Source organism: Notechis scutatus, chromosome 2 (assembly GCF_049901735.1).
Source record: "Notechis scutatus isolate UNSWTSFEM ecotype Mainland chromosome 2, rNotScu1.2, whole genome shotgun sequence".
NCBI lineage: Eukaryota > Metazoa > Chordata > Lepidosauria > Squamata > Elapidae > Notechis > Notechis scutatus.
The window spans coordinates 198,840,579-198,864,623 of record NC_142010.1 but is presented as its reverse complement, the minus strand read 5'-3'; the positions used below and the strand labels follow the sequence as shown (position 1 = coordinate 198,864,623).

Genomic DNA, 24,045 nt, shown 5'->3' with positions numbered 1-24,045 from the left:
TGAATGATGTGCATGCTATAAGAATATGAAAGAGGTAACATGAACAATCCTACATGAACGGGTTCCTAAACAGAGAGTCAGGGTTCCTTTATATTGTTTTGCTTTTATATTTGAGTGCATTGAGTTAAATATCTCTGCTGGCTGTTTTTTACTACCATTTATAAATTCAGGAATGATTTGTCTCTGTGTGTTTGTGTGTGTGTGTTTGTGAACACAGTTTGCCACAGAATACAGGTCCATCTCACCTTTCATTATAGAACAATACAGAACTATCCGATACTAATTATAAGCAGTGATATTTTTAAATGGCTATATGCAAACCCATCTCAAATGCATGCATTTACTTTGAATCTTATAATTAGATGACCCAATCTTAACATGAAATGTGAGTCTACGCTAAAAACTGACCCAAGACATGCAATTCATTCTCCAGGGGAGTATGATATACTGGTTCTGGTATTTGAACAGCATCTCTATATTTTTAACTTCTAGAAAGATTTTAAATTTTACATTGTTTCTTCTTCTTCTTTTTTTTTTAGAAAATGAAGAAAATGCCATAAATGGGGAGGATGACAAAATTCAGAAAGATCCCTATTTTGTGGAGACACCTTACGGCTACCAGCTTGATTTGGATTTTCTCAAGTATGTGGAAGATATACAGAAGGGAAATACTATTAAAAAACTGAACATTCAGAAGAAGCGGAAAGTGACACCACCTTTTGCTCCTGTCAAAATCGCCTCCAATCAGTACAGTGGATGGACATCAAATGAATCTCTTTCTTCATCCAACAGTGATGAAAACAAACATTCATCGTTACTTTTTACAGCCCAAAGCCAAATAGCAGGGGCAACCTCTGCAAGGCCATCCTTGGCATTTGAAGCTTCTCCAAGCTTCCTAACTATCCCTGAAACCAAACCATTACCTCCTCCTTCACCACAGCTGCCTAGGCACAACCTTCGAGTTACAAAAACTCTCATGGAAACACGTAGGAGATTAGAGCAGGAGAAAATGGCAATGCAGCCCATCCCTGGAGAAACTCGGAGGCCTAGGCTTTCCAGTTTTGGAGCCACGGGCTCCACTGGCTCACTTCCTTCTTTTGTAGGATCCAGTAGCCAGAATCAGATGTGCCAGCAATTTCATAATGGCTATCAAGGCAATGGAGATTGTAGTCTTTATCTGGCTTCTTCTTTGGGAAGTTCTATTCGGCATAGTCCCTTGAGTTCAGGAGTATCAACACCTGTGACTAATGTGAGCCCAGTGCACCTGCAACACATCAGGGAACAAATGGCTATTGCCCTCAAACATCTCAAGGAATTGGAGGAGCAAGTCAAAACCATCCCTGTGCTCCAGGTTAAGATCTCAGTACTTCAGGAGGAAAAAAGACAGCTGGTGGCAAAGCTCAAAAGCCAAAGAATGGTCAATCAGAATGACACAGGCACTTTCAGAAAGAGATCTTACAGTGCGGGAAATGCAGAGCAGTGGAAGCACCTGCCTTCGGTCAGAGGAGGTGGGGAGCTTTACATAGACTGTGAAGAAGATATGGGGAATGTGGGGCATAGCACAGAGCAGGTAGAAGAGTTCAGGCAGTTGACCGCTGAAGTGCAAGCACTGGAGAAGAAAATCCAGGACAGCAGTTACGAAATTTCCTCTGTGCAAGGCAGTCGAGCAAATGTAGCAAAAGGGAATAGGTCGATTGCTGTCGGTGCAGATGAAAGCATGAATGATATTGTGGTATATAACAGAGCTTTGAGGGCCTGCAGGGATGTAGCCGTGGGAACAGATGTGAAGACTAAAGATTTTGTTGCTGGGGTGTCTGAAGAAATGCTTGGTCTGTCTACTGAGGCTGAGAGAGAGATAGAACTTCAGCAACAGATGATTGAATCCCTTAAAGAGAAAATCTACCGACTGGAGGTGCAGTTGAGGGAAGCCACTTACGACAGGGAGATGATCAAATTAAAGCATGAGCTTCAGGCAGCTGGATCTAGGAAAAAATCAGACAAGGCATTAATGGCACAGCCCCTTGTCTTCAGCAAAGCAATAGGCACAGAAGTGCAAACGAGAGACCAAATGGTGGGAAACCACGTGGACATTGTTGATTCTTGTGTAGGGAACAGTCCCCAGATGAGTAGCATTGGTGTATTGTGTAGGCCTATGTTGCAGAGTTCAGCTGTGGGGCCAGATGTTCCCATGAATTGGTGGATTGTGAAAGAGAGAAATGAAATGTGTGATCGTTGTATTGGTAGTTATGTTGAGACCTACAGTAAATGTGTGGGCACAGAAATGAGCTTCTGCGAAGCCGGGGTCAATACAGAGGAATTGGTGGATAGCCTAAGCCTGCATAAGACAGAACTACAAATCAAGGAAGTGTGCTCACTTGGCTATAAAGACTCTTTGGATCTGACATTGTGTCCAGCTAAAAAGACCACAACTTGCAGCACAAACACAGAGACTGCTTGCAGAGCCAGCTCTGGAATCATGGCAGTGCCTTGTACAATTAACCAGGGAACCAATACAATATTAGAAAAGGCTGATGGATTCACCAACACAGAAACAACTACTTCGACAGATTCCAGCACCAATACTTTGTTGAGCACTTCTGATAAGCAGACAAACACTGTGGCTGTGGAGTTGAAGACGGTGGCTGTCGGAGATGGTAGGGTCAAGGATATAAATACTGCTGCTAAAACTCGTTCCATTGGTATAGGGACTTTGCTTTCTACCACTGCTAGCTTTGATAAATCTTCTCTAACAAAGACCAAAGACTGTGGAGTAGGTCAGATCAGTATTCATGAGAACTATCTAGTTGGATTAAAAATGAGAAACATTGCCTGTGGTCCACCACCAGTTTCTCTTGCGCCACCCAGCACGAGAAGCATTGGTGTTGGGGATGATTCTGTGGATGATTCAGGGAACCCTGACACTGATAGTCCATTTCCTCTGCCTGAAATAAGGACCGGCCTGGACCATTACATTGAACGGGTTCAAAAGCTTGTTCAAGAACAGCAGATGCTCCTTGCTGAAAATTATGCTGAACTAGCAGACGCTTTTGGAGAACCTCACTCACAAATAGGCTCTCTCAATTCTCAGCTCATCAGCACTCTATCATCCATCAACACGGTCATGAAATATGCAAGCACGGAGGAACTGCGCAGCTTAGAGGTACCAAAACAATGTACGGACAAACCTACTGCAACAGGTAGGCAGAGCGTATTGAGTCTAAGCTGTTGTAGACCAGTCTGCCTTAAGCTGCAGCTTCTGAATATATGGGGCTTTGCAACTGCTTAGCATATAGTGTCTGGGGATTAGGAAAGTTGTTCTTTAATTCTTCAGAAGTTCACTAAATATCTTTACTTCTCTCTCACGAGAACAAGAAGGAGTTTGATAGCACCTTTTCAGCTAACCAATTTTATTTACAGGCATAAAATTTTATGAGCTACAGCCACCCATTAGGAGTTTTATGTCTTTTAATAAAATCGGTTAGCCAGAGAAAGGACGTACCAATCTCCTCATGATTTTGGGCTATCATATATCCTAATAACAGAGATGACATAAACCATCAATGCATGATATTTAAGTTAGCCAAAAAAAATGGATTTCACCTTTATTTAGAAAATGTTTCAAGATCTAGAAGATGATATAGCATAGAAGGGCAGGATGTTACTCAAAATTATGAGACTTACTTTAATATAGACTGAATAATGATTATACTGTGCACTTCTGTGAACCAGCAATATTTGTTTCCCTTGCCTTTTTTTGCTTTCCAAATTCCCAAAATGGCATGAATTTATTTGAAACCCTGCTATGTATAAAAAATGGTCTATTTTCAAAGTGTTGCTATGGATACAGGTACAAACTGTTCATACCAAATGTTAGTCTTTGTGTAAGAGGTAAGAGATGCAGGCTTTGTCACTGTCTGTAATTTTTGGTATCTAATTAATAATACAGGTCTGTATAAAATACTGTACAACTTTAGGTTTTTGTAGGATTCATCTGAGCAGAGACAGCTAACAGTTGCCTCATCCTCCTTTATAAGAATCCTTTTAACAACATCTTTGTACCTTTGTGCCTCTTTTCTCTTAGAGTCAACTTTGGTTGCATGAGCCATAGTACTCAAGAGAAGGGAAAAGAAGGTTTCCCCCCCCCTCAAATAATTGCTTTCAGACGGGGAGAACATCTGTAGTCTCAGAATAGAGGCAGGTGCTATCGAAAAGCAAGGGTTCCAACCTCTGCAACTTTAAGGCTTGTGGACTTAAAGCTGGCTGGGGAATTCTGGGAGTTGAAGTCCACAGGTCTTAATAAAGTTGCTAAGGTTGGACACCCCTGATCTAAAGAAAAAAGTCATTTCTGCGCTGCTGAGGATCAGGATTCTAGAAAGATTGGGCTGGACTGAGCCTTCTCCCTTCTAGACTTCACCTGCATTTTTCTAAAGTCCTTGCTCTCGGACCTCCCCAAAAATGGCAGTGGTTTTTCCTTCTCTTTCTCACTGCAGATAATCATATTCCTCAAGATTTATTTTCTTCCAACTCCTAATTACTTTTTTAAATTTCATCTTACAGTTAGTCCTTGACTTATGACCACAATTGAGCCCAAAAGTTCTGTTGCTAGGTAGGGCCGGTTGTTAAGTGAATTTAGCCCCGTTTTATGACCTTTCCTGCCTCAGTTGTTAAGTTGAATCACTGCAGTTAAGTTAGTAATATGGTTGTTAAGTGAATCTGGCTTCCCCCATTGATTTTTGCTTGTCAGAAGGTCGCCAAAAGTGATCACATGACCCAAAACACACTGCAACCATCATAAATATGAGCCAGTTACCAAGCATCCAAATTTTGTTCATGTGACGCAGTGATGCTGCAATTGTTGTAAGTGTGAAACACAGTTGTAAGTCACTTTTTTTCAGTGCCGTTGTAACTTCAAATGGTCACTAAATGAATGGTTGTAAGTCAAAGACTACCTATATTTCTATTTGATATTGTTCTCCCTTTTCACATCCTTCTCTCCGTATTCTAGCTCTTTCCCCTTATTCTGTCTTCGTCCAACAATCTACAGTATTTGTTTGTGTTTTTTGCTGAAAGGAGAGGGGATAACGTATGTGAATGTTTGTGCTTTTGTACGAAAGAGAGACCTGTGTGCCTGAGTGGTTTCTGTCTGGATGTCTTCATGGAATATCAATCTTTATGAAAAGCCTGCCTTCTTTTACAAGCAATTCATTTTAATCACTGTTACTTAATTCAGTCTTGTGTGTTTATGTGGTCTCTGCCCTAATTGGAGAATGATGTCTAATAATTTGTTTACACTGCACAAAGGTTATGATAAATTAATTACTTGTACATAATTTTATACATGAGGTTGCCCCAAAATACTAATATACAAGAAAACGTTTTCCAAGAAGACCCACTTAAAAATACTGAATAGGTGTTAGCATGCTGTGATTGTTGTCAACCCAGGTATGGTTATTGAGTCTTTATCTCCATAGAGCTGAAAACACAGTTCAGGTGCTATTGGGCCATTTCTCTTCATTTCTCATGCTTTCCAAAAATACGAAGGGAAATTTTACTCTTCTATGTACTGCCATCACTTTTAGTACAGCAGTAATACGTAAACAATGGATTAGTTTAAGCCAAAATAACACTTTACTGATTTGTTCAGTACTTGACTTCTGGGGGTTTGGTTTTTTTTTTTTTTTTGTTACTTTTATTTGATGATGAAACCAGTAGTTTGGTAAATATTTTATTTTATAAAGCAGTTTTTAAGAACAGGATTTAAGGGGCTGTGTAGGTTTTTTATTTTAAAATCTGAACAAGAAAAAAAATAGGTTTTTTTTTGCTTTGGTCAAATGTACCCAAAACAATTCCTTGAATACTGAAAACACTGTCTCTAGTTGTATTTTTTTTTTCTTTTTGTGCACAGACCTCATACTTTAATTAAAGGCTATAGAACAGCAGTTTCATGTGTCAACCAAGATCTTTTGCAATCTGGGACTCTTTTGCAAGTTGCATTCCTATAATCCTGAAAATGTTTTCCTTTTTCCTGGTAAGGAAGTAGCCGCAGTGGAAACTTCTTGTTATCCATCTGCAATTGTTTAGGACATTGAACTAAACGACAAGCAAAACAAAATTGATGAATGGTTCTACCATTTATTGATGGGGAGAAAGTATGCAAGATAAATTCAACTTCTCCGGCTGCTTTTAGTGTTTTCCAGGAAATGTTCTACAACTAGGACTTGGCATTCTGCTCCTTTTCACTATATTATTTGCAATAATCTTTAAATTTACTTTCCAATGTAGCCTTTTACGGTATGCCACACATATATCTACAAGAAGAAACTAGAAATAATTATAACCAATATGATAAAGGAATATTGCATCTCCTTAATGTTGAATGTTATGCTTAGGACAGAAGATTGACTGAAATATTTTTAAATCATATTTATTTCCACCCACTCTGGTTCTCATATTGTAGCTTCTTGATGATAAACATTCAAGTAAACAAGCTGTATTGTGGGCTGCATTAAAAAGATGTAAAACAGCTGCCCCTTGTAATAAATTGTCACATTTTTAATGAAATTGTGTTTTTAAAAAAACATGTAGTTTTAGAAATAAATTAATGAAGTTTCAAATGTTATCATCTGAAATTATTTTAAATTCATATATCTCCCTTCTAGTGGCTGAAAAAATATGATGCTATTGTTATTTATATATTTGTAGATGAAAAATGTATTACTTTTATCCCTCATTAGAAACAAAAACAGGAAGGTTACGTTTGCTAGCTCAAGATGACTGACTTCCAGGAGGATTATCAAGTAAAAATTGTTTTAATGAATACTATACATTAGGGATGTCTAACCTTGGAAACTTTAAGATTTGTGGACTTCAACTACCAGAATTCCTCAGCCAACCATGTCTCAAATATTGGAATATTTGAATTTATGTATAGAAGAAACACTAACCAAAAAAAAAATTATTTGACAAAATACAGTCTAATAATGCCTTTTTTTTTTTTTTTTTGGGGGGGCAATGTAAGATATTAGTTCCACAAGGCAACACAGTAAAATGTGTCATCTAATTCCAGGCTCTTCAAAATTGAAGGAAATTGGGACCATAAATGAGGAGAAGACTGCAATAATTGGAATGAGACAGGACCAAAAGATTTTGACTTCCCAGGATAGCACATTATCTTCAATTAATCTTACAGATGACCAACTTGCTTCGGGGCTTTATGGTAATTCTGTTATACTATTATTTGTTACATAATTTTTTTTTAAAGGTTGGTCATTTTCTAATTCTCATAGTATAGTTCTCAAGTGAAATGCTAAAAAGGTTAGATAATTCATGTAGAAAAATTGTAATTGGCCTGTGGAGAACTATGCTTATACTTGTGTGCTTTTAATATATTTGGTCTCTGTTCTGAAAGTAAAATATGCTGACTATAATTTATCATAATTTTGAAAAAAGGGTATATACACGGGATACAATCTAGTCTAATGTATCCCAATAACTTATGATGTGGACTGGGAAATTAGTATGCATTTTGTTAATGAAACATATTTTAGGTATATGTATAGCTTCTTGCACCTTTGTTTTTGATTTATTGTACCTGCCTGCTTATCTTGTATACCAATCTGTGCACAGTTTTGAACAGATATTTCAGTTGGCATTTAATTGCCTTTTTATTATATGATTCAGGAATTCTTTTAAAAATATTTATATTGTTCAGAAAGTTGGATATGTAATTTATACTCAGAAATTATTTTAATAGTCTTGGGTACATGTTCCATCTCTATGCTCAATTTTTAAAAATTCCATATGTGGCTATGAAAAAATCATTTAGTTTATTGCTAAAGACAAGATAGTCAGTTTGTTGTAGCAGAATAGAAATTGGGAGAGTGTGAGTTCTAGTCCTGAGGCACAAAGTCACCTGGACAACTCACTCTCAGCCTTAGGAAGGAGCAGTGGCAATCATTTCTGACATTGGGCATACTGCAGATCCCATCAGCCACAGACTGTCAATTGGCAGGAACTAGAAGGCAAGTTTTTTCTGCAGTAGCTCCTGCCTTATGGAATATTCTGCCCTGAGCGATTGGAATGGTCCCAGCCCTGTGGGCTTTTCACAAAGCTTTAAAAAGTTGCTGTGTACCTGGGCCTGATACTTGGAATGTATTAAGGGCCTAGTTACTTGGCTTTACCATTAGTTGATTAATTATCCCAGCTGCTGTTTCTACTTATTTGTTTTGTGGGTAATTTTATTGTTTTAATGTTTTAAAATTGTTTTATAATTTGAGAATTGTAAGCCGCCCAGAGTCACTTGGTACTGTTGGGTGGCCATAGAAATGGAATGAATGAATAAATAAATAAATACATTATGCCCAAAAAACTGCAGGAACAAGCCAAGGCAGTCACCATGAGTCAGTACTGATTTGAACACTCCTTCCCCCAAAGAAAACCTTGCTAAAATTTAAAGGCTATTGTAAAGATGTGTGAACATGTGAGTGGGGTGGAGGCTTGCACCATCCAAACTTCCAAAAGCTTGACCAAGACGTTATCATATGTGGATTTCGATCCTTTGCATGAATAATGTATATATAACAATGCTCAAAGGTGGAGATACAACTGGGAAAGGCTTGACCTTATGGCCCAGTTGTGGTCTATGGGAGGTCTGAACTCTCTGTCCATAAGTTTTTTGCGCATTTTAAATTTGTCATTGGCCAGAATAGCTTAACTTCAGCATATTGACAGTGTTGATACAAATCTTTGTTAACATAATTTCTGTACTCTTTTCGGTAGTATGTGCAAATGATGGTATGTTGAAGTCCATCATGAAGAAAAAAGATGGGAAAAAAGATGAGAATACAAAGAAGAATTTGCAGTTTGTGGGTATTAATGGCGGGTAAGACCTTACAGTTCTGAAATTAGATTTCGTTCTCTTTTCCAAGTCTATAGAAGTAAAATTATAGTCATAAATTGATATTTGATCATAAAACTATAATATCATAAATTATTTGCTCCAAGGCATATATTTCATTGAAATTCTCAATATGTCTTGTGGGGAGAACAGTATATTTTCAGTCTATTTTCTCTCCACAAGACATGTTGAGATGATCCTTGATATCTTTATATGAACATAGTAGTTGCATAGTGGTAGTTTTAGTTTTCCTGATCTTCAGCAACAATATTTTGGGAGTGAAATATTTTAATCATAGGTTTTTTTCAATTGAGATTTTTGAGAATTTCTTAAAATGAGATTATACTTCTCTTTATCTACCATTTCAACATCTCCCACTAGACAAGCTGTAGTTTTAAAAATAGAATTGATTTTCTCAAACAAATATTTTCTTCTCAGTTCCAGAAGCAACTGAGAAATAAGAGATTATAATTTGTTTGAGAATTTTTTACACATCCTGGGAAAAAAAACTTTGCCTGATTATTTAATACTTAACACAAATCAGGTTTCTCATTACTCATTTGATGAATGATTGTACTTCCATAACTCTTGTGTTCTATCAGTCAGCTTATTAACATCATTTTGATCCTTTGCCTGTTGAGTAAGGAGCTTTGCCATTAATATAACTTTTAAAACACTGTGGAAAAAATGCCACAGATTTCCAGGTAATTCTCCAGTTAAAACTATGAGCAAACTAGAGTTGGAAACCTAGTGTAGCCTTCCTGTAAAGACCCGTGGAAGAGAAATATTTAGAAACTGTTTTAAAAACAAAAAGGGGCAGAGGCATTCCTCAAGTCCTGGGGAAGGAGATGGTTTTAGGAAGAAACTTCTAACTCCTCCCAAACTCACTGAAGTAGAAAAAAAACAGGAAGAAAAGATGGTCACACTTGCAAGATTCTATTAATATAGCCTCTCAGTGTATCAGTAAAACCTACTTCTAGTCTTTTTTGGAGTCTCTTTCTTGATCCGGACAAGCTCAAAGTGCTGACACTTCCCAAGGCTAGTATAATATGTAAGGCACTAAGCTGGAGAAAGCTGGGATGTGGCAAACGAGTTGCTTTAACTCTGAATATGTATGTAATGATACATTAATAAAAAAGCCATTTTATTTGCTAGGTATGAAACCACATCAAGTGATGATTCGAGTTCGGAAGAGAGTTCCTCATCAGAGTCTGATGATGAATGTGCCGGGAATGAGTACATTCAGATTGAAAATTCCAGCGTACTTGAAAGGGAACATCGATTAATTGGGAAAGATGTTAAATCTGTTCAAGAAGAAGAAATAATGCATGTTCAAGAGACTGAACCTGAGAATGTAGAAATCCATGAGAGGTATGAAATATTTTCTGCATAATGCAGAAATTAGTACATGTTTTGATGATTTAAAATTTGTCATAACACAAATTTGTCTTGACTTATGACCACAATTGAGCCTAAAATTTATGTTGTTTAAGTGTGATGTTTGTTAAGTGAGTTTTAGCCCATTGTACAGTTTTCCTTCCATGGTTGTTAAGTGAATCATTGCATTTTATAAGTTAGTAACACCATTGTTAAGTGAATCTGGCTTCCCCATTGACTTTGCTTGTGTAAAGGTTGCAAAAGGTGATCCCATGACCTTGGGACACAGCAACAGTCTTAAGTATGAACCAGTTGCCAAGCATCTGAATTTTGATGGTCATAAGTGTGAAAAGTGGTCATAGTAATTTTTTCAGTGCCAGGGTAACTTTGAATGGTCAGTAAATGAACTGTTGTAATTTGAGGACTACTTGTAGTTCTCAATAGGCCTGTGTTTTAACTATTTTTTTTAGCTAAGCAAGTTAAGGCCTGCATTCACAAAACAAAAGTTTAAGTTTCCAAATTGCTTCATATTTTAATAGAAAAACAGCTACTGAAATGTGTTTATAAATACAAAATTTATATTATAAATACAAAAAAAAATACAAAGTTGAGAACTATCAGTAATCTTTTAACTTCACATAATGCACATAGAAACCACTGCATTATCAGGAATATGGTGTATTTGAGAGCAGTGAAAACTCAAAAAAAATTGAGATTGATATTCTTGACTACTTTTCTTAAACAGAGAAATAATTTGTTTTGTTGTAGAGTCAATATTTATCAGGCCAACGTTGAGGTTTAGTACATGCATTTACTAACTTATGTAATCAGCATAATTTGGGCTTGCCCAGACATCCCACCAAAAAGCTAAACTGTTCAGACTGTATTTTAGTTTATTGATCCTTAACCAGTCCATTAATGCAGCCTGGCGGTGGTTCAGAACTTACATTCCCACTTGTGGATTTGATTAAAAGGAGAAATAATTTAATATAAATTGGTGCCCGTTCTCTTTAAATACGTGAAAGATTTTGCTCAGTAGCGTCATGATAGAGGGTAGGATGAAATGGAAGGATGGGAATCCTGAAATGTAAATATCATGAGACAAAGCAAAAATTCCTAGGAAGCCACCAAGTAATGCTAGAGTGGCTATAAAGGTGTTCCTTTAGGGGTGGAAAAAGTATCTAATTCATCCAGTGTTGTTGAAAATATGATCTTCGAAAGGTGAACATCTCCTGCCAGTTAGCTCATGCTAAACTTACATAATTACAGCTTGAATGTCCTGAGGTAAGCCTTGCCAGAAGTTTACATTGTGATAAATAACTTTTGTAATATATATGTTAAGAAAGTACATTTTTCCTTATATCATAATAGGCCTGAATCCATGTATCTTCACAAATCTTCTGCAGAATTTTGTATTGCTTAAAAAAATAACAATGGGCAATATAATGATGGTTAAAAATAAAAAAAAATGTGTGACATTGTTTTATATTGTTTGAAAGTTTGGGGTAGATGCACTAGTTAATACCTAGGCTAGAGGATGGACTGTCTCCTCATCTGTTCCTCAATAAGATCCATGTTGTGTTCTTGAAATAAAATCCATAAAAATTCACTGTTTCTTTCAAGAGAAGCTCCCATACACTTCTGCAGCCAAAGTAGGTTGCACATTTTAGGAACTGGTAAAGAGTTTTTGCTAGGGTATATTTCCTCTAAATCAGGGGTCCCCGCCCCCAGGCCGCGAACTGCTACTGGTCCGTGGCCTGTTAGTAACCGGGCTGCACAAGCAAGTGAAGCTTCATCTGTGCATGTGCCCCATCTAAGTAGCATGGAAGACCATTCTCCCCCGACCCCAGGTCTGTGGAAACATTGTCTTCCATGAAACCGGTCCCTCATGCCAAAAAGGTTGGGGACTGCTGCTCTAAATTTTAAAAAATAAAATAAAATCTAAACATACCTCTTTTTTCCCAGATATGAACTGAGTGAAAAGATGCTGTCAGCATGTCATTTTTTGAAAAACAGCATTGATGATCCAAAAGCCATGAGCAGCAAAGAAATAGTAAGTCTGAGTATTTTCTGTACTCCCATTAATCAAAAGGAAGAAGTTGCTGCTACTTATCAACGATGTCAGTGAAAAAGCAGCATAAAAATCCTCAAGCTTCATGTTACAAGTTTTTATATTCCTGAATGGCTCATATAATTCATGAGTAGGGGAGAAGGCACATGTTCCTGGAGGTGGCAAATATGTTCTGTTTTATTTAAGCTTGTTTGTGCAAGAAAACCAACGGCTTCATCAATCCTGAACCATAATGGACTAATGTACAGCATATTTCAGTGCCAAGATAAGCAGACAGGCTGAAATAAAGGTATTTAATCCCTTCAATTAGCATAGCGTGGGCTTGTTTCTGTGGTGCTAATTTTAGCCTCCAATTCACTTGCCTTCCTCAAATTTGCTATGCTGGTAGGTGGTACAGCCAAAATATATACTAAAATGCATTGCACAGACTTGGCTAAAATCTCATTGCATTTAAAAGCAACAGTATAATCCACTTAGTCATGCTCTTGATCTGGATGCTGCTAACAAGTGTAAAAAATACTTAGGGTAGGAAGTTAATGTTCCACTTGACTGTGAAAGTGTATCTGTTGTTTTGATGTGGAATGTGTTTCCTGTGTTACCAAAAATAGAAATATATAGTCTTTACATCTCTTCATTTTTGAAAGTGTGTTTGTGGTATGCAAAGAAATAGAGCTATTTGTTGAATTCTGTGTCTTCAAAGAATTCAAAATTAGGCATTTTCCTACAACTGATTATATACCTTTAAACGAGAAACTGTTCTATATATAGAAATAGAATTAAGTCCAATGATGTTTCAAGGCCATTTGCCAGGGCAAAACAAATATGTTTAATAGTTTTGAATTTGAATACAAAGGAAATAGAATCAAATACTTTCTCACAAGTTATAAAACAAATTTGGTTCAATTTAATATTACTGGCAGTAGTCAAACCATGATATATATCTAGATACCAATTTCCAAAACAAATTAGGGTAGTCCTCTCATTACAGCCACATGTTTAGTGACCATTCAAAGTTACAGCAGCACTGAAAAAAAGGATTATGACAAATTATCACATGACTGTTACAGCAGCCCTGTGGTCATGTGATCAAAATTAGGATACTTGGCAACTGACTCATATTTATGATGGCTGCAGTGTCCCTTGGCCATGTATCTTTTGCAACTTTCTGACAGCCAAAGTCCATGGAGAATTTTAATTTAACATTAACATTTAATGAGATAATTTCAATTTCATTTCATACAGACCCTGCCATAGCATGGGAATAAGGCTAGAAGAGATAATTTAATGGATAAGCTGTTAGAAAAGAGAATATCTTATCCCACTTTTTCCATTTGGTTTTTTCTTGTATATTACAACCAATACGATTACTGCAAAAACAAACTTTGCCATGTTGTGTGGGAATTATAAAACTGAAATTCCAATATAGTTGGAAGGAACCAAATTTGAAATGCCTGATCTAGCCAGTTAAAAAAAATGTAGTGATTATGCACATAATAGAATATGATGCTTTATTGATTAGCCAAGAGTCCATATAAAAACACAAAACATGAGATAAGACAATATATAACAGAGTAAAAGGCAAAGCTAATAGGAACTACAATTCATATTTATGTTTTACCCCAATCAGATCCATGTATGTAGTTTTTAATTGTACAGAACTATTTTATGAGTTTATAATGGTAGCTTTTATTAGGATGTCATATAATTGGAAAAAATATAATTTTTGGAAGACGTCAGGAAGGATTAAATTGAGCAACTTGATAAGAATGAGAGAAAATACAACAGAAAATATATTAGAATACATGATGATACCAGTACATTAATTTAAGGTTTATATGTTGCAAACATATCTTTTTAAGAAAATGTCTTTATATTTTATGTTCATTATATTTAGTGTTTTAAGGGTAGATCCTCTGGAAGCAAATCTGAACTATGTTGTCACCAACTGGGCACATAATCAAGCAATCAGTCAATACTGACTGTTAAGTTTATATAGATTTCTAGTGAGATATTTTCAAACAAATACCAGAAATTATAACAAGTAAAACAATTGAATACAGTATACAAAAATCTATGGAAGTTTAGAATAGGAATCCCCATTTTTTTTTTTTGCCCATTTTCTATATTTGAAATTGGGATATTCTTACAAAACTATAATTGCAGTCAACAAACAAAAAATACCAGTGGAACACAAACAAAGCATTGGGCGGCACCACTCGCCATGGCTGTGTCTTGTCCCTGGGGAGAAAGTTGGGCACCGGGGCTTAGAATAGTTTGTTTTTAATGGGGGGCGGAGGGAAATGCTGGTTTTCATGTACTTTATTTTCCCTGTGAGGGTGAAACAACTTATAAACAGAGCTTTGTTTTGAAGCTTTTTATGTTTGATTTTGGCAGAGATTTTGTTTAAACACCATCCAGCATGAGTGGTTTCGTATATCGAGCCAAAAATCAGCTATTGCTGCCATGGTTGGGGACTACATAACAACTTTTGAAGAGGCTTCTCCTGCCGTCCTCAGGCAAATCATCAACATGGCCGATGGAAATGGCAACACGGCTCTTCATTACAGCGTCTCCCATTCTAACTTTGAAATTGTGAAACTGCTTTTAGATGCAAGTAAGTTGGCTAGTCTGAATTTTGGGTGGTTCCTTGTATATGTTGTATCTAGAACCAGCAGAATATAATGTTCAGTTGGCCTCTAAATATAAGAAGCTTTAATAATAATTTTTCATATATTCAAATGAATTAAACTGATTTTGCATTTGAGCTGTTGTTCCTTCGGAAATCCTTTCTTTAATTGCTAAGAATACAGTACTTTTTAAAGTGATGATAAGGCCCTTCAAACAAATACCATTCTTTGACACTTCCAAGCCATTGCGTTAAATACATACAAATATGTCATTTCTGGAAGAAATGTGAAAAGCATTGCTAAAATATATATGTAAGGGTGTAGAATAAAGTGCAGTGTTTTTTTTTTAAATATAAAGTTACATACTGTTGATTTGTTTATGAGATCTTCCCTACTAAGACTTCTCTGTGTACCTGAAATTCGGGCCAGAAACTGTTACTTGTGGCAGCTCATAGAATTTTAGAATAATTGTCTTTAAGTTTACTGTCTGTAGCCATTGCATAAACTGGGGCTTTGTGCCCTCTTCCCAGCCCTCCTATCATGCAAACTATAAAGAGAGAATTGTTCTCCCTACTTGGCCTGTCTCTCTTTTCTCCTTTGCAAATTCTTCTGAATCATCTTCATTATGTAAGCAATTGGAAAAGACTGCTCTGATAATAGTTGATTCAGTTCCTTTGCACAATTGTGTCTTCTGAGCTTTCAACTTTCTCAAGAGATTCTCTCAATTGATCTTTTTTTGCAGATGTCTGTAATGTAAATCACCAGAACAAGGCCGGCTATACACCGATTATGCTGGCTGCCCTTGCAGCTGTAGAGGCAGAAAAAGACATGAAAATAGTGGAAGACCTCTTTGCCTGCGGAGACGTGAATGCAAAAGCTAGCCAGGTTGGTCTGCTGCTATCAGCCTCAGTCATTCAGAGGCTGGAAGATGCTCCCTGGAAAAATAAAAAGAGCCTTTCCTAACTGGCCACCACTGGTCATGCAGGGGGAAGGGGGCATTTGGGGGTGGGGAATTGTGAGAGCTGGGGTAATACCTGCTTTTAAGAAGGCTACAAGAGAAACAGAAACATCTTGCTTGTAAATACAATAATTCCATCATATCTTTAAAAAAAAAAAGATTTAGAGTAATTTCCCAACCTATGCATTTTGTTGCCTGACATTGAAAGAAATCATACATTTCAAGTGTAGTTTTGGGGCAGGGGGAAATCCTTTGGCTTTACTTGCAATTTTCCTTTACTGTTTTCAGAGAAGATACATAATGACTAAAATTAGTGAAACTGTAGCTATGCAAATCCATGGCTTAATAAGATGTGCTTCATGCGTTTGTATTGATACTATTGGGAGATGTCCAAAACATTTCTCAAGGGGAAGATCAAGTAATGTCTTTTAGATAAGAACCTCACAATATATCCTGTTCAGAAAACCTTTTTTCACTGGAGGCCTAACGTTGCACAAAACAGTACAATTTGAAATCTAAAGTACAAGATCCTGATCGGTATCTATGATTAATTTGGTTAATATTACCTAGAAAACTTCACTTTTGAGTTTTTCTTTAAAAGTACATTTAGAAAGAAACCAAAGGAATGGTCATCCATGAACATTATTAATATAAACTCTTTAAAATGCTGAGGAATGAATTGCCTTATAGGAAGCCTTAGAGTAGACCAAGAAATGGCTGCCTATCCAGAACTGAGTAGAGTTTGTATGAAACCCTGATATTACATATCTCTATTAAGTATGCATGACAGATCCACATTTAATAATATGATGATCTTTAATTGGGTGTGCAAAAATGTAGGTGCTGATGTTCTCTGTTCAGTAGAATTATCTGTGAAATTCTCTTCGCAAAATGAGAGGGGCTCTCCTCTGGTTTTGGTTTTTTCCCCCACTGTGCAGGCTGGTCAGACTGCTCTGATGCTTGCTGTGAGCCATGGGCGAATAGACATGGTGAAAGCTCTGTTGGCTTGTGGTGCAGATGTCAACATCCAAGATGATGAGGGCTCCACTGCTTTGATGTGCGCAAGTGAACATGGGCATGTGGAGATAGTCAAACTTTTGTTAGCTCAGCCTGGATGTAATGGTACCCTGGAAGACAATGTGAGTTGTTTCTTTATTATTTGCATTCCACCCTTATTTCGTACAATTCAAGGCTGGGTACAAAATGCTCCTTATCTCCTACTTTTCCCACAGTAATAAAGTTTGTGTGGTGAATTGGGTTGCAAGAACAACTGCCAGTTTTCATATTAAGGGATAATTAGATAGAGCTCAAGATCTTCCAATTGCTAGTCCTGCATCTTAACCACCACACCACACTGGCTTTCAGCTGCCTCCACACACTGACTGCCATTATTTCATCACATTTCACGTCATCATGGCTGAAACTGTTTTGGGGTAGAAGTAAGTAGACTGAAAATATGCATCAGATGTGCTTGAAATCCAGCGGTCATTAAATACTTGAATTCTGCTTGGTTGCCAGTTACATGCAAAGGCACCTGGCATTTCAATCTGGAGCAAATAGAGATGCTTTGAATCTGTTTTCTCTGGAATATGCTATTTATCTGAATGTGGATTAATGGAAACTAGCATTTTTAACAATGATACTATAGTTCTTTCCAGCATTAACTTTTTAAAAAATTCTGCAGAGATTTCTTTTGACCAAGGCATAATTCATCAGAAACCCATGTTATGAAGAACAAACTCTGATCATTTTTTTCCATAGGAAATGTGCCCTCTAGCACTGTCATACCTATCATATTATTAATCTAATTCAACCTAGTCCCTTAAAAATATCCATGGCTTCACATATTTTTCCTAAGTTTGAATATTGGCTCAGTGTGTTCAGTGACACATACCACAATACGTCTTTTGCTGCTTTTTAATCAGCATATCCATTTTTAATAGATAAAGATATTCTACTAAATTTAGATGAAGCTCAGATCATGTGTTAGGTCACAGTTGTTTGATAGATTGGTAGATGATAGAGAGGGAGGTTAAAGTTGAAATAAAAATAAATGTTTTATTAAAACAATGTTTTAATTATATGGAGGCTTTAATTATATTCAATTCCAATGTACCATAGCTTTTCTTTTCAAAGTACAATAGTCATATATGCTAATAAAAAACAGCTCTTTAGAATAGAATAGAATAGAATAGAATAGAATAGAATAGAATAGAATAGAATAGAATAGAATAGAATTCTTTATTGGCCAAGTGTGATTGGACACACAAGGAATTTGTCTCAATATACATAAAAGAAAAGGTACACTGGAAGTTAAACATAGGTTTCGTTTAATGGGAGTTATCACAATCAGTGTTTCTATTTTTTTAATTTAAGATTTTGTTTTCTATTTTTTCCTTGCTCTTACTGTCCTAAATTAGTGTTCTTTTCTCTGGGAAACATAATTATTTGAAAGGCTTTTATAGTAATAATCCAGCAATCTGGTTGGGAGAAATTTGAAACCCATGGTGACTGCTGAGTTGCTTCATAAAACAAATCACAGCATTTACCTCTTAGTTAAAATTAAGTGGGTTTTTTTTTAAGGACTATTATTGTGGCTGATTTATATTATAGGAAATTAATCAGAATTGCTTTTAATATATCAAGGTTGGTATGGATTTCAAAAAAAAATAACATACACATTTTCTTCGAAATATGCTAGCATTGTAACTCTTAGTCATAACAACAGGGAACTCTGGGAGGTGTAGATTTAGTGCCAGGTTGGGGAAGTGATTTATTTATTAAGTGCAATCACTGATGTACAAACGTAGTTTTAAAAAAGCATATGCGTACATGCACATGCAATGCAATACAGTATGGGAGATAATATATTAAATTAAAATAAAACCACAATAAACTCACCATAAGAAAGAACCATAGACTTTCAGTGGGATAGATTTATAATTCAGTATCTAAAGAAGCTAACCGTCTAACTGCTTCTGGTATGGCTGCAGTGAAATCATCCCAGGTACCTTGAAATTTCCTGAGGGGACATTCTTGAACTATGAGGAAGCAATGATCTAAAAAGACAGACCTGTTTTTAATCTTATTTATTTTCTTTTTCTTAAGGATGGCAGCACAGCACTTTCAATAGCCCTTGATGCAGGGCACAAAGATATTGCTGTTCTCCTCTACGCTCACGTAAACTTTTCCAAAACTCAGTCCCCGGTGAGTGGCATAAGTCGTATTCCACGTACTCTACAGTTGATACAACCACTAGTATATATGGCTGTGTGTTAAGAGGATTTCTGACTCTTAGGAGGTCCAGTCTTCCACCCGCAGGCTAGAAGCTGCTATAGGTGATGTTCTTGATAGGTGTCTTTTTGCTGTCATGGTTATTTATGCTTGAGCTATTTCAATGTATCTGTTCTATTAGTTGGAACAGGTCAGAGGAGATACAGTTGATTGGTAGGAAACTAAGAGAAGCAGTAATGAGTTATAAATCTTATCTCTAGGGTGGGGGTCATGTGCTCTTCAATCCAGATTACAAAAAGGATCAGAAATCTGTTCTTGTCCCTTTCTACTGCAATCCCCCCGTCACCTTCTATTTCTGGAATTGTATCTTTGCAAAACCAACTCCCTCTTGAAAGCATGTGTTGTATATCTCTTTTTGCTTCAAGTGTATACTTAGCAGAGTAGCAGTGATTCAGCACAGTCATTCAACCTACTGAACGATTCTGTGACTCTGTGTTCTAACCTTAACTAATACCCCCTTTCCCCACTTTTCTTTACAGGGAACTCCAAGGCTTGGAAGAAAGCCTTCCCCCGGTCCTACTCACAGAAGCTCATTTGATTGCTAAGGCACAGAGATGTATTAAAAACTGCCACATCCCCTAAGCTGCTAGTGATTGCTGTTTTACAGTGACAGATATTGAATGTAATCGTCATGTGCCTGTACTCACCAGCAAACTGAAAGCGAATATTTAGAGCTAGAGATTACTCTGTAATCTGTAAGAAAGAGGTTAAGAAGCATTCTTGTGGATAAGGCAGAGTTTACACGTGGTGTAAATGGTGTCAGTTGATACTTCAGATTCATCCTCATTACTCGGATTGAACAAACTCATCCACACAGCAGAAACTTTTTAGGTTTCCAATAAGGTGAAAGAATCTGATGTGATTACAGTTTGCTGAATGGATGACTTGCTGTATGGGAACAGCTGTCATAAAGGAAAGGTTTTCTGCTGCACCATAAGTCACATTATACCCTAAAGCCCTTTTTGCTCCTATTTTCAGCTCCCAGAAAATAGCCTATCTTTGCTGCCGAATATATCTTGCTGTTACCTAAATACAGTTATTTAAGCTAGCTATTTGGTTATGACTCTACTGTATTACTTTGTAAAGGTATGTTCTCTCTCTATATTTATATTTGCTACTGTTGGGATGTTGGCAAGAACTCTTTTATTATACATGTCATTCCAAAATGATTCTGTTGTTTTAATGCTTTTTTTATTTAAAAAGGGATCATTGCTTACATTTGCCCTTTGGAATGTCAGCTGGTGGCTTCATGGCTTAAACAATAGAAGATAGATCGCTATGGCCTGAATTGGCTAAATAAATTGTTGCTACCGTTTTGTGTAGCTTTTCTATAACAGTCAGTCAGTATTTTTGACACTTTGAATTCCAACATAACCAAAATAATACTTTACACATAATTATTAATATTATATTTTTATTAACTCCATGATCTCTAAGATGTTGGAAGATGCTATTCTCTAGTGAATGCAAATGTAGTTCTGGGCGCCTAGAATGCTTATTTTCTTGCCTTGTTCTCTGCATCATATGCATTTTAACGTTTGAAGTGCCTTAGATTCTTGCCATATTTTCAAAATAAAAAATTCTTTAGCTTATTATATGCATTTATATGGGTTTTTTATTGTTGGTTTTTTAATTTTATTTTATGGAACTTGAAAACCGGGAAAACTTTTTTAAAACTTCTGTTTGGTTTACACTGTATCAATAATATACATTAAATTTGAGAGCTAGGAACTACAGTTTAAAAGGAATTTGAATGCATCAGAGTCCTATACTTTAACAGATAAAAATAAAAGTATTTCATTAATATTTTCCAAAATCCAAATGAATTGACATTTTAACATTTAATTTTCATAGAACCATGTAAAACAGACAAAAGTAAAACTAAAGGGGAAGCACTAGAACATTGGTTCAGGAGAAATATGTGACATAGATGTATTGAATCAATTGCAAAGTATTAGTTGAAATCAACAATAGCCAATTTACTGAGGAGCACCCGAAAATTATTCCAGAATAGTATTCCAATTACTGAATACAACAGAAGAGAAATATCCAGACATTTTACAGACTATAGTCTACAGTGATATCCCTTCCCTAATCTCATGTCTATATGGTCTCTTGACAAGGTGCCCAGGAAGACACAGCTGAAAATCTACTTTTTCCCACCGAACTTTCAGTTATGCATATTAGCCTATTTCCTTCATCTACAATTAAATCATAGGTAAAGGTTCCCCTCACGCATACGTGCTAGTCGTTTCCAGCTCTAGGGGGCAATATTCATCTCCGTTACAAAGCTGAAGAACCAGTGCTGTTTGAAGAAGTCTCCGTGGTCATGTGACCGGCATGATTAAACGCCGAAGGCACTATAGAACACTTACCAAAGTGGTCCCTATTTTTCTACTTGCATTTTTTACATGCTTTCGAACTGCTAGGTTGGCAGAAGCTGGGACAAGTAACGGGAGCTCACTCCGTTACATGGCACTAGGGATTTGAACTGCTGACCTTTTTGATCAAAAAGCTCAGCGTCTTAGCCACTGAGCCACCGCGTCCCCTTACAATTAAATCATAGCTAATAGCTTTTATTGCGAGTTGACTTAGCATTCACCATCACGGGTCTAGGACAACTTTCCACTATGGTACAACTCAATGCTGCATTAATAATTTCATCCAGGTACTTTTATTATTGGAGACCACATTTTTGCCTAAATTATTGTTAACACTTGTATTTCTGGATTGCCTTTCATTATTTCATTATTATTGGCCATGATTCTGTTGAAGTTAATTTAACTTTTATATTTGTTGAATTATCCCACAGCGAGTTGTCCCATCCCACGCTATCACTACCAACAAATTAAAGGGCAGGCTTACTACAGTAACCAGTAATCACTCAGATGGGAAATTAAACAATATAAAATAATTCCATTCCTTCCTTATTTTAGTAATCCTCAACACCATAACTTTTTCTACCTAAGATGACATCAAAGTGATTTTGTGGCAGAGATGCCATTGTTTCCTGTATGTTTATGCAAAGATGGAAATGCAATACCAGTCAAATACAACTACTGTTTTTCATTATAACGTGACGTCTCCTCAGAATTCATAGGAAGAAAAATAATCCCAATTTTAAAACCCAATTGCTTCCTACAGCTAGTTTCTCACTGCCATGAAACAAAAGTTTTGTTTGATGACTGCAGTGTAAACACATCGAAAACTCTGGAATCAGAACAACACACCAAAAAATAAACAAGATATACTGAAAGATTTCTATTTCACATCTGTCCTTCCAAAAGCAATTAGGACACATATAGTATTTGGAAGGACAGATACAATTAGTTTGGTCTAATTCTGTCCTCAGTTAGAAGGTCTTCATTGTATGTGTTTTAAAATGTCATTTTATTAATGTTTTAAGTCATGTTTTAATTGATAGAACTAAACTATTTTGAGATTTGTACATAGCTTATACCAATGTTTCAACCTCAGCATCTTTTAAATGTGTGGAATTCAACTCCCAGTATTGCCAATGCTGTCTGGGGAATTCTGGAAGTCCACACATCTTAAAGTTGGTTGAGAAACACTGGGTTATGCAAATGTTTTCCATGAACAAATTCATCCAACGCTGTCGGGAAACCAAGCCTCATAAAATTAAAAAAAAAAACTTTTTTTTAAAAGCTAAACCATTGTACAGTAGTTGCTAAAGAAGAAACAATTAGCTGGTTTCTCTTTCCATTAAAAGCAATGGGGGGGATTAATAATGCAAGTTACCTATGTAGTAAAACACAAAATAAATTTGTTTTCTGTCTGTCTTGATAATTTCTAGTAAGGGATCTAAAGAAGATTGAAGTCCTAAGATTCTTCCAACCACACATGAGCAAAATACATGCCTGGTTTCCTATCTGACTATATGCATATTATGGTAACTTATTATATGATGATTAGTTGTGCTTTTTCACCTCTGTATCCCCTTTTAAGTAATTGTTTATTATGGAGACACCTTTCCGGTCATTCTGGGACAAGGGTGCAGGTGCCTATACATGGTACAAAGATGAGATATGTAGCAGCATTTAAAATGGCAGCATTTTTCTGTTTGCCACTTAACTGTGAAGATTCTTCCAACCGCATATGAGCAAAATGCAGTATATGCTTTATTTAGAATGGATTTGTGGCCAGTAGCACCCTGGAGTTTCCTCAGGAAGGAAATGGCTAATCATAGGTTGTCTGTTTGCTTATTTAAGCACAGCAGCAATTTTCAAGACCCAGTTGCTCAAGGGTGTAATCCAGAGCCCTTACCAAGCATACAGCAGCATTGTGCTGCAACGAAGAGTAAATAAACTTGCAAGAGTTGCCAATAAATTCTTCTGAAACCGAAGAACACATCTGAAAAATTTGGACATAACCTAGAGACAATAATATCAAAATATGGGTATATTGAGCATTTATTTGGCACAAATTACTTGAGATTTGGCACATAAATAGAACTACTCTCTCCATTTTGAAACCTAATGTACCTTCATTGAAGTTAACCCTCCCGCTAGTCTTGTCTGGAAATTTAAGTATTATATTAAAAATCAAATGGTATGGTAGTCTGCAGAAGTAGACATTTTTTCCTGATGATGTAATCAACTTTTAAGCCTGGGCAAATATTTAATAACTGCATGGTGAGGAATCATGAAAGGACAATTATTAGCATTATGAAATGAAGAAAGTGAATGTGGCAACACCAGAAGACAGCAGAAGAGAAGACAAAGAATTTGACGATCACAAAGTAACATGATTTGAAAATCAAAATGAAAGATTATGGCATACACCAGCCGTGATGGTCCCACTG

General features: G+C 36.4%; 1 protein-coding gene across 11 annotated transcripts in view; it reads left to right on the top strand.

Moving 5' to 3' along the window:
• Positions 1–20,823, top strand: part of KANK1 (KN motif and ankyrin repeat domains 1) — a 142,079-nt gene extending 121,256 nt beyond the window's left edge. For 6 of the 11 annotated variants that reach the window (XM_026675582.2, XM_087957775.1, XM_087957780.1 and 3 more), the window contains 10 exons: positions 540–3,197; positions 7,067–7,216; positions 8,779–8,881; positions 10,052–10,267; positions 12,239–12,326; positions 14,739–14,958; positions 15,714–15,856; positions 16,868–17,068; positions 19,038–19,136; positions 19,703–20,823. In XM_026675582.2, the coding sequence (XP_026531367.1) occupies positions 540–3,197; positions 7,067–7,216; positions 8,779–8,881; positions 10,052–10,267; positions 12,239–12,326; positions 14,739–14,958; positions 15,714–15,856; positions 16,868–17,068; positions 19,038–19,136; positions 19,703–19,768 (3,944 nt within the window). In that variant the 3' untranslated portion in view covers positions 19,769–20,823. Of the gene's footprint in view, positions 1–539; positions 3,198–7,018; positions 7,217–8,778; positions 8,882–10,051; positions 10,268–12,238; positions 12,327–14,738; positions 14,959–15,713; positions 15,857–16,867; positions 17,069–19,037; positions 19,137–19,702 lie in introns of all 11 variants that reach the window. The other 5 variants (XM_087957774.1, XM_087957776.1, XM_087957778.1 and 2 more) reach the window with 1 other exon arrangement.
• The last annotated feature ends 3,222 nt before the right edge of the window (positions 20,824–24,045 follow it).